This window comes from Polistes canadensis, unplaced genomic scaffold, assembly GCF_001313835.1.
Source record: "Polistes canadensis isolate GaletaPanama2010 unplaced genomic scaffold, ASM131383v1 scaffold_573, whole genome shotgun sequence".
Taxonomy (NCBI): Eukaryota; Metazoa; Arthropoda; class Insecta; order Hymenoptera; family Vespidae; genus Polistes; species Polistes canadensis.
This window is the reverse complement of record NW_014570120.1, coordinates 13,965-25,357: the sequence shown is the minus strand read 5'-3', so window position 1 is coordinate 25,357 and position 11,393 is coordinate 13,965. Positions and strand designations below refer to the sequence as shown.

At 38.3% G+C, this 11,393-nt stretch overlaps 2 protein-coding genes across 2 annotated transcripts; both read left to right on the top strand.

The window, feature by feature from the left end:
- Positions 1 to 1,686: 1,686 nt before the first annotated feature.
- LOC106792719 (cell wall protein IFF9-like) lies at positions 1,687 to 6,518 on the top strand. Its single transcript, XM_014759222.1, has 11 exons — positions 1,687 to 1,898; positions 1,948 to 1,994; positions 2,128 to 2,396; positions 2,614 to 2,872; positions 3,420 to 3,699; positions 3,914 to 4,245; positions 4,453 to 4,605; positions 5,132 to 5,266; positions 5,371 to 5,491; positions 5,579 to 5,732; positions 6,174 to 6,518. The coding sequence occupies exons 1-11, from the start codon at positions 1,687 to 1,689 to the stop codon at positions 6,516 to 6,518; spliced, it is 2,307 nt and encodes a 768-aa protein (XP_014614708.1).
- Positions 6,519 to 6,766: 248 nt separating this feature from the next.
- On the top strand, positions 6,767 to 8,292 carry LOC106792718. Its single transcript, XM_014759221.1, has 4 exons — positions 6,767 to 7,021; positions 7,063 to 7,391; positions 7,453 to 7,852; positions 8,149 to 8,292. Exons 1-4 carry the CDS (start codon positions 6,767 to 6,769, stop codon positions 8,290 to 8,292), a joined length of 1,128 nt encoding a protein of 375 aa, XP_014614707.1.
- The last annotated feature ends 3,101 nt before the right edge of the window (positions 8,293 to 11,393 follow it).

Here is an 11,393-nt window from a genome sequence, read left to right as displayed (position 1 = left end):
AATGCACATGCTACTGCAAAAAGACATGACATGCATATGCGACTTTAAATGCACTATTAACTGCAATTGCTACTGCAACTGCGACTGCAACTGTACATGCAGCTGCCACTGCAACTGCAACTGCACATGCCCTTTAACTGCTACTGCAAAAGGAACTTATATTGCAACTGCCAATACATAAGCAACATAACTTAAATCATCAACAAGAACTGCAACTGAGCATGCTTCTAGAATTATACCTGCAACGGTATCTGCAAAGGCAAACTTAGCTTCACATGCAGCTGCAACGGAAACTTCTACTGCACATGCAACTGCCACTGAACTGCACATGCTATTGCAACTGCAGCTTCATAATAAACTGCAAATACACCAGCAAATACAACTACAAATGCAACTGCACTGAATTTGCCACAGCAACTGCTGTGCTACTGTTATTGCAGCAACAAAAGCATAATCAACTGCGACTACAATTGCACATAAGAAATTACCTGAAATTTTTACGGCAACTGTAACTGCAATAGAAAAAAAAATTACTACTGCAACTGCATCTATACTTGACCCTGCAACTGACTATTAATAGAAACTGTCACTTCAACTGCACATTTAACTGCAGCAGTAGATGCACTGTCATTTCCAAATTTACCTGCAGCAGCAACAGCACATTCACTAGCATATAAACATGCAACTGCAACTGCTGCTTCAACCACAAATAAAGCAGCACCTGCACACTTACCTGCAAATTCCGCTTTAACTGGTAATGCACATGCCTATTTAATTGCACATGCCAATACAACTGCAACTGCTACTGCAACGGCAAATGCAACTAATACTGAAAATGAATCAGCAGCTTAAATGCAATTGCACATTCTAATGTTAATGAAACTAAAACTGAATCTGAAATGCACAATCACCTACAAATTTACATGCAACAGCAACTACAACTGTAACTGCAAATGAACATGCACTTGCTGTTGCCACTAAGCTGTAACTGCTACTGCAACTTTTACTGCAGCCGCACATACATATGACACTGCAAGTTAATCTGCAACAGCAATTTAAAGCGCAATAGCTAAAAAAACTGCAAACGAAACCCTACATTTCAATTCCACTGCTACTGTTACTACACAGGCCACTTTAACTGCAACTGCAAATGCAAATTAAATTATATCTGCTTCTTTAACTGCATATGCAATAGATACTGATTGTGTAAGTGTTACAACTCCTGTCGTGGAACATTAACCTACATCTGCACATTCTACTTTTTAACTGCGCATGCATCAGATACTAGAACCTAAACGGCAAATGCAACTGCACTTGTCCTTGCAACGATATATCCTACGTATACTGCTACTTAAACTGCACTTGCAATAGCATATAGAACTGCAAACGCAAATGCAACGGCACCTGCCTTTCCAAAAGCAAATGCTATTGCAAATGCATTTAAACCGACACATGCCACGGATGCTGCAACTGCTACAGCAAAAGCAAAAGAAACTGCTTTTGTACTTGCAACTGAATAGTAAACTGCACCTGCAACTGCACAGTCAACTGCAGATTCAACTGCAGTTAAAACTTTACATGAACATACAGCAAACTGTGCAATAAAAACTGCATTTTATACGGTATATGCAACAGCAACTGCAAAGTTAACTGCAAATTGCAACTGCTTCTACAACTGAAGCTGCAATGGCAACTGCAACAGCATATGCAGTCGCTCCTATACCTGCAAATGCAACAGTTACGGCAACTGCAACAGAAAATGTATCTGCAGTTACTACTGTACTGAAAGCCGCACAGTTAACAACAGCAGAACTGCACAATTACCTGCTAATTCCACTGCAACTGAAACTTTACGTGCATCAGCAACCAACTATAAACGGGAAACTGCAGCTTACCCAGCACATGCACCATTGACTGCACATTAAACGGTAACTGCATCTGAAACAGCACATGCTACTGCACCTGCACCTGCCCGGGCAATAACCCCGGCAACTGTAACTAAGACTAGAGTTGCAATTAAACATTTATCTGAAATTGCCTGTGCAACGGCAACTGATACTACAACGCCAAATTAAGCTGCAATTCTAATTACACCTGCATTTGCAAATATATTTGCAACTTTACTAGCAACTACAACTGCCTCTAAAACTAACACTTCTACTGCTAAAGTAAATACACATGCAACGGTACTTACAATTTTATCAGCTGGTGCAACTGCACCTGCAGTTTTCACTGCACTTGCTACTTCAACTACAACTGAAACAAGAAATTCTTATACACCAGCAAAAGCAACTGCCACTGCAAATGGAATAGCAACTGCTTCTGCAACTTTACATGCACTTGCAACACACTATTCAAAAGCAACTGCACATAGAACTGCTACTGCAACTGCTACTGCAAATGCACTTACCACTGCGACAACAACAGCTCATGCGTATACAATTTAAAACGCACTACTTACTGCAATTGCATATGCAAATTAATTTGCGCATGCAACTGCATCTTCAAAAGATAATAAAACCAAAAAGAAAACTGCAACTGCACATGCAACTGCAATTACCTCAGCACAAACATAGGCGACTTTTAATGCACAACTAACGGCAATTGCTAAAGCACCAAGCAGACGCAACTAAAAGTACACATGCTAAGGCTACTGTAACTGTAACACTACATGCAGCTGCTACTGCTACTGCAACTGCACATGCTAACGCAACAGCTACTGCTACACCACATGAAAATGCAACAGCAAATTTACCTGCAACTGCAATTGCAATTTTATCTGCAACTGTACATGCAACTGCATCTGCACATTTTACTGCAACTGCAACTGCTATAGCACATGATAATAAAACTACAACAGCAAATACATATGGTAATTTAAATGCACTATTACCAGCAATTGCATATGCACATAAAATTGCAGACGCAACTTTATGCAACTAAAATTTCACATGCAACTTTATCTGATACTGCAAGTTCACACGCATCTGCTACTGCAATTAAAAATGCATATGACACTAGACACACATCTGCGACTGCAACTTCAAATGTACAGGCATTTGTATATAAGACTGCATATGCAGTTTTACTGCCCAATCAACTACAAATACCAATGCAGAATAAAAGGCAACCGCAGCAGCATATTTAACTGCAAATATACAAGCAGCTTTAGGTGCACATTTAACTAAATATGAAAATGTAAATAAAACTGTAACTAAAATCGCCACTAAAGCTGCAGATTAAACAGCTACTGCACATTTTACTGCGAATCTTACTCCAACTACAACTGCAGATGCACCTGCAACAGCAATTGCAAATGTAACTGCAACTTCACATACAACTTCAACTGCACATGAAACTGCAACAGCAGCTGCACATGCACCTAATATGCAAGTGCAAATACAGTTGCAACTAAAAAGGCGACTGTAACTGCATATGTAACTGCTCTGCACATGCAAATTTAACTGCTACTCTAACTAAAAAAGCACCTACAACTCTATCTGCAAAAGCAAATACTACTGCAACAGAAAAAGCAACTGCAACTGAAAATGTAATAGCTACTACAAATGCAGCTGCGTCTGCATCTTTACCTGCAAATGCAACTGCAAATGCCACTGCTAATTCAACTGCAAATAAAACTAAACATGCAACTGTACATGCAATTGCAATTACAATTGCATATGTAACAACTATAGACATGTAAATATAACTGCTACTTTTACTGCAAAAGCAAATAAAAATGCGACTGCATATAAAAAAACAACGGCAACTAAAAAAGCAACCGCAAATAAAGATGCAATTGCAACTGCACATGCTACTGCTACGGCAACTGAAACTGTACATGCAACTAAAAATACATCTACGACTCTAACTGCAAACGCACATGAAATTAAAAAAAAAACTGCATGTGCAGCTATACTGCACATGCTACTGCTACTACAACTGCTCATGCATATTCAACTTTAACTGCACTACGAACTGCAATTGCAGCGGGAGCTGCTGTTGCATATAGCACTGAAACTACAACAGCACATGCATATGCTATTTTAAATGCACGACCGACTGCAATCACAAATGTACCTGCAACTGCAGACGCAACTGCAGCTGCACATGCAATTGGCACTGCAAATGTAGCTGCTACTGCAACTAAAACTGCACTAGTAACTAGACACACAACAGCGTCTGCAAATGCAAATGTACAGGCAATTGCATATAAGACTCTATATGCAGCTTCTATAACATACAGTAATAAATGCTACAACAGCTTTAAAAGTGACTGCAGCAGCATAATCAATTGCAAATACACAAGCAACTTTAACTGCTAATGCTACTGCAGCTGCATTTGCAATTGTACATGCTGCTGCTACTGCAATGCCCACTGCACTAGCAATTTGACAATAATCTGCGACTGCAACTGCAATTGAACATTTAACTGCAAAAAAAACATATTAGGCAGCTTTAATGCACATACAACTGCAAATGCTACTGCTACATCCCATGCAACCGCACGTGCTACTGAATCTGAAGATGCATATGCATCTAGACTTATATCTGCAAATAAAAATGCATGTTTAAATGCAGATGTAGAGGACTTTTTAACTGACTGTGCAGCTACAACTTTATTTCACATTAAAATGCAGCTGCCACTTTATCTAAAAATGTCACTTTTTCTTCATATTTACCTTCAAATGCACTAGCAACTGCATCTGTACATGCAACATTACGGCACATGAAACTACAAATAAACTAAATTTAATAATACAACTGCAATTGCATATTTACCTCAAAATACAATAGCAACTGCAACTGCCTATGCAACTGCACAGGCAACTGCAAATGCCACTAAATCTGCAAATGCATTTTAACTTCAACTGAAGAGGCAACTAAAGCAGCAGATGCTACAGCTACTGCACATGATACTGCAATTCTTACTGCAACTAAATCTTCAGATGCACCTGCAAAAACTTATGCTACTAATATTGCTACTGCAGCTGCACTATAATATGCAATTGCAAATTTTCCTTAACTGAAATTCCAAATAAAACGACAATTGCACATGCATCTGCAACTGGTAATGCAATTGATACTTTAACTGCACATGCCAATTAATCTCTATCTGCAACGCTATCAGTAAATACAAATGGTGCTCCACATGCAGCTGCAACTGCAACTTTAAAAGAACATGCATCTGCAACAGCAACTGCCCATGTAACATGTTTTTTATCAGCAACTTATATGCAAATTTTACTTAGCATGCAGCTGCAACGTAAACTGCAACTTTAATTGCAAATTAAACTGCAAATGCTACCTAAATTGCCACTTTAAATGCAAATCTAACTGATACTGAAACTGCACAAGCAATTGCAACAGAAACTGCACATGCTCTTGTACCCATATCTGCAACAGCAATTGAAAATTTAAATGCTATTTTCAAGCTGTTGCAACGAAAAATGAAACTGAACATGCAATTGCCACTGCACTGCACCAGCTAGTGAAAATGCAACTGCACCAAAAAATGCTACTCCTGCTGAATATTGAACTGCAAATTAATCAAAAACTGCCACTGCACATGCACCAGCACTTTGCGTGCTACAGCAACTCCAAATGCACATGCAACTGCTACTCAAACTTCACATGCTAATGCAGATATATCAACATATTTTTTTGCTACTGCAAATCTACATGCAACTGCAACATTTCCAAGAAATTTTATTGCAACTTCAAAAACTTATGTAAATTAAAATGCATCAATAACTGCAATTTAAACTGCACATGCAATGGCATTTACAAATGCTTATGTAACTACTCTGCACATGCAAATTCTGCTGCTACATTAACTGAAAAGGCAAAAACAACTGCATCGCGTAATGCAAATAGAACTGAAATTAAAAAGTAGACTGCAACTAAAGATGCAATTGCTACTTCACATGCAACTGCAACTGCACTAAAACTGCTAATTCAGCTGCAACTATATATTTAATAGCAAATACGCCAGAAACTCCAACTGCCTATGCAACTCTAATTTAAACGGCACCTTCAAATTAAGTTCTATCTTCAAAGCAAACTGCAAATGCAAATGCTGCTTTACATGCAGCTACAACTGCAACTTTACCAGCACATGCAACTGCAATTGCAACTGCGAATGCAACTGTTCTTATGTCAGTAACCTATAGGCAAATGTAACTTTGCATGACGCTGCAACAAACACTGCAACTGCAATTGCAAATAAAACTGCTAATGCTACTTTCGCTGCAACTAATCATGCTAATGCTACTTCTACTAACATTGCCCATTCAGTTGCTGCTGCATCTGAACATGCTTTTGTACCTATATCTGAAACCGCAACTGCCAATAAAAACAAAATTTCACATAAAGCTGTAACAGAAACTGCAACTGGAAATGCAACCGCAACTGCACTGCACATGCTACGGCAACTACCACTGCATCTAAAAATGCTACTGCAGCTGCATAATAAACTGCAACTGCACATGCTATTGCACTTACAAATGCATAGGTAACTACTCTGCGCATGCAAATTTTACTGCAACTTTAACTGCAAATGCTACTACATCAGCAACTAGCAATGCACACGCAACTGTTACTGCCCATGCAACTGCACATGCAAATAAATCTGCAAATACCAATAAAATTGTAACTAGAAGGTGAGTAAAACTGAAAATGCAACTGCTAATGTACATGCAAGTGCAACTCTAACTGCAACTTTAACGTCGGATTTACCTGCACTGCACATGCAACAGCAACTGTTATGGAACATGCCCCTTCAACAGCAACAGAAAATGCAACTAAATCTGCAAATGCAAATAAAACTAAAACTAGAAAGGCTACTAAAAGTGCAGATGCAACTGCAATTGGACATACTACCGCAACTTTCACTGCGATTTTAACTGCAGATGCAACTGCAACTGCCCCTGCCGCTGCACATTTAGAAGCAGCTGCAAATTTACCCGATCCTGCATTTGCACATACAACTGCAACTGCAACAGCAACTGCAACTGCAAATGTAATTAAATCTGCCAATGCACAAAAACTTAATCTAAAAAGGCTTCTAAAACTACTTATGCAACTGCTTTGGAACATTCTACTGCAACTCGAACTGCAATTTTAACGGCAGATGCAACTGCAACTGCACATGCCATTGTAACTGCTACTGCAGCTGCACATTTATATGCAACAACAAATTCACGCTTAACAAAAATTGCAAGAAAACGACAATCGCACATGCAACGCCAATTGCTAATAATACGAAAAATGATACTGCAGCTGCATATGCAAATTTACATAAAACTGCAACAGCAGAGGCCACAGCATATGCTACAAAAGCTGCACATAAAGAAGCCACCTCAACAGCAGATTCCACTGCCTTTAGAGCTGTTTATAAACAAGCAACAGCTACTGCACAAGCTAATATTTTTGCATATGCTACTACATCAGCACAGGCAACTGCACTGCAAATGTAACTGCAACTGCAACAGCTACTGCAGATAAAACTAAAATTGCATTTGCACATGTAACTGCAAATATAACTGCACATTTAAATGCAAATACAGCAACATATATCTATGCAACTAAAAATAAACATGCTACTGTTACTGCAACCGCAAAATTAATTGCAACTGCATCTACATATGCAAATAAAAATTCATATAAAACTGCAACTTCAACTGTACATGCTACTGCTACTTTAACTACAACTTCTATTGCAGATGCAACTTCAACTGTACAGGCTACTACAACTGCTACTGCAGCTTCACATTCAAATGCAACTGAAAAATCACCTGCAACTGATATTGCAAATGCAAATGCACATGCAACTACAACTACAACTGCAGATGCAACTGCAAATTAAATAACAAATTTCTATGCAACTTTAAATGCACTAGCAAATGCAATTTTGAATGCTACATCTACTGCACAAGCAACTGCACTGCACTCTAAGCGGCAACTGCAAATGCAACTAGAACTGCAAAAGCAAATATAACTGCATATTTTACTGCAACTGCAAATGCAGCTATAACTGCGAAAACAAATTTAACTGCATATTTTACTGCAACTGCACATGCAACTGCCACTAAAACTGCACACACATATTCAAATAAAACAACATATTTCTATGCAACTGCAAATTAGCATGCAACTGCTTCTGCAACACGAACGTATTTTGCAACTGCAACAACATATGCCCATAAAAATAAACTAACAACTGCAATTGCAACTGCACATGCATTTGCAATTACAAATGCATATGTTACTGCTGTGCACATGCAAATTTAACTGCTACTCTAAATGCAAATGCAAATCCAACTGCAACTAGAAAGGCAACTTCAACTTAAAATGCAATTGCTACTGCACATGTAGCTGCAACTGCTACTTAGCGGCACATGCTGTGCAACTGTAACTGCACATGGATGTTGACTAAAATCCAAAAATGAAACAGCAACTGCAAATGTTTTTTCACTTGCAGCTGCAACAGATACTGCAACTGCAATTGCAAATAAAATTGCAAATAAAATTGCAAATGCTACTTTAACTGCTACTTTACATTCCAATGCAACTTCTACTGCAACTGCACATTCTACTAAAGCTAATATTGCACATGCTTCTAAACTTATATTGGCAGCGATACCTGCAAATGCAAATATAACTTCACATGCAGCGGCAACGGTAATTGCAACTAAACATGCAACTGTTACTGAACTGCACATGCTTCTGTAACTGCTACAACATCTAAAAATGCTACTAAAGCTGCATATTAAACGGCAAATAAACCAGAAACTGCTACTGTACATGCAGTTTTACGGCAAATGCAACTGCTACTGCACAGAAACTGCAAATGCAACTGCTACTGTAACTGCTATTGTACATTTCACTAAAATTACTAAAGCTCATGCATATGAAACTTCGAATACATTATATACTAAACACGGCAAATGCAACTGCAACTGCACATTTAACAGCATCTGCAAATGCAAACAAATGCGCAGCTAAAAAGAAAATTGCAACAGCACATGCAACTGCAACTGCATACGCAACTGCAACTTTACATTCATATACAACAGCGAATTAACCGGCAACTGCAATTGCAAATGCAATTAAATATAAAACTGCAACTGCTACTTTACAAAACATTGCTACTGAATCTCTAATTGCAAACTTTAAAGCAACTGCAACTGTATATGCAACTAAAGATTTAACAGTTATTGCCACTGCTAATGCAGATGCACCTGCTACTGCCCATAAATTTGCATTTACAACTGCCCATGCCACTGCATTGCTCAGGCAACTGCAACTGCAACAAAAACTGCCCAAGCAGCTGCAGATTTAACTGCAAATAAGACTGAAACTAAAACTAGTAATGAAAATGTCTATGCCAATGCAAAAGCAAATGCAATTGCAAAAGCTCCTAAACCTGCACTTGCCACTGCACTTTACATTTAACTGCAACAGCTACTGCAACTCAAATTGCAACAGAACCTGCATATTCCATGGCAAATATACCTGCAGCTGCCACTATAACTGCAACAGCAACAAAACAATTAACTAAAAATACAAATACACATGTCTATGCAACTGCAAATGCACTTGCAACTTCTACTTTAACAGCAACTTTAAATGCAACAAAAACTTTATTTCCAAATAAAAATAAACAAGCAACTGAAACTGCAACTGCAACTGAAACTGCAACTGCAACTGCAATTGCAAATGCAACTGCTACTTATGTTTTATATTATATTTCTTTTTATTATTTACTGTAACTGTAACTAAAACTGCACTTGCAACTAAAACTTTTACCGCACATCCAACTGCTACAACAACTATACACAACACAACAACAGAAAATAGCACTTAGAGTGCAAATAAAAATTTTTAATAAAATTTTTTTATTTTTATGTGTACGAGCAAAAGAAAATATAACCGCACAAGCGACTGAAACTAAAACTTTACATAAATATGCATATGTAAATCCACAAAAACTGCAATAAAAGTGCAACTGCAATGAAACATGCACAAGCACCTGCAAATTTACATGAAACTGCTACTAAAACGGTAACTTTTAAGGATACTACAACTATATATGTAAATAAAAATGCATTAGCAACTGCCACTGCAAGTGCAAGTGCAACTGCAACTGCAGCATCATATGCCTATGCAAATGCAACTGTAACTGCACATGCCACTGCAACTGCCACTGCAAATGCAAATTTACATATATATGCAACATAAACTGCAAATGCACTTTCGAATGGACATGCTACGGCAACTGCGAATACTACTGCACATAAAACAGCAACAGCAACTGTAATAGAAAATGCAACTGCAAATGCAAATTTACATATATGTGCAACAAACACTGCAAATGCACCTTCGAATAGACATGCAACGGCAACTGCGACTACTACTGCACATAAAACAGCGACTGCAATTTTAACAGCAAATGCAACTGCAACTGCTACTTTACATACAAATGCACAGGCAAATAAAACTTCATTTTTATCTGTAACTGCAACTGCCTCAACAATTGCAACTGCTGCTACTACGGCACTTTAAAAAGCAAATTAACTTAAAACTGCAAAAAAMCGTCTACTGCAGCAAGAGTAGAACCTGGAAATAAACATGCTCAGCAACTGCAACAGGAGCGGCMAATAAAACTGCAACTACTACGGCAAATACACATGCCACAGTAACTAAAACTCTATCAGAACTTGCCACTGCAACTACAACTGCAACAGAAACTTCTTATAAACCTGCATCTGTAGCTGCCTCGGCAAATGAAATAGAAACTACACATACACCTGCTACTGCATAAGAAACTCAAACTTAAACTGCAACTGCAACTGCACGTGTATTTGCAATAGCACATAAAATAACAACTGCAACAGTAACTGCAAATTAACCTCTAACAGCAGCTTTTTCTGAAACTAAAACTGCAACTGCTACTGCAACTGCACATGCMCCTGCCACTGACCACGCAACGGCAACTTCTACTGCAACAGCATATGATACTGCAATAGCAATTGCTTCGAGAAATGCACACAAACCAAACACCTGCAAATGCAACGGTTACAACAACTACAAAGAACATGAAACTAAAACTCTTACTGCTACAGCAACTTTAAACGCACTTACAACTAACCATGCCCATTCAACAGCAACTGTAACTAAACTATAACTGCCATTGTCACTGTAAAGGCACCAGCACTTGCCCATAAAACGGCAAAAGAAGCATAAACTGCACATGCAATTGCCAATTCATTAACAATTTAACATGCAACAATTACGGCACCTGCATTTACAAATGCTACTTAAAATGCAACTAACAATGCACCTGCACAAGCACCAGGAATTTAACATGCGACGACAAGTGCCACTTCAGC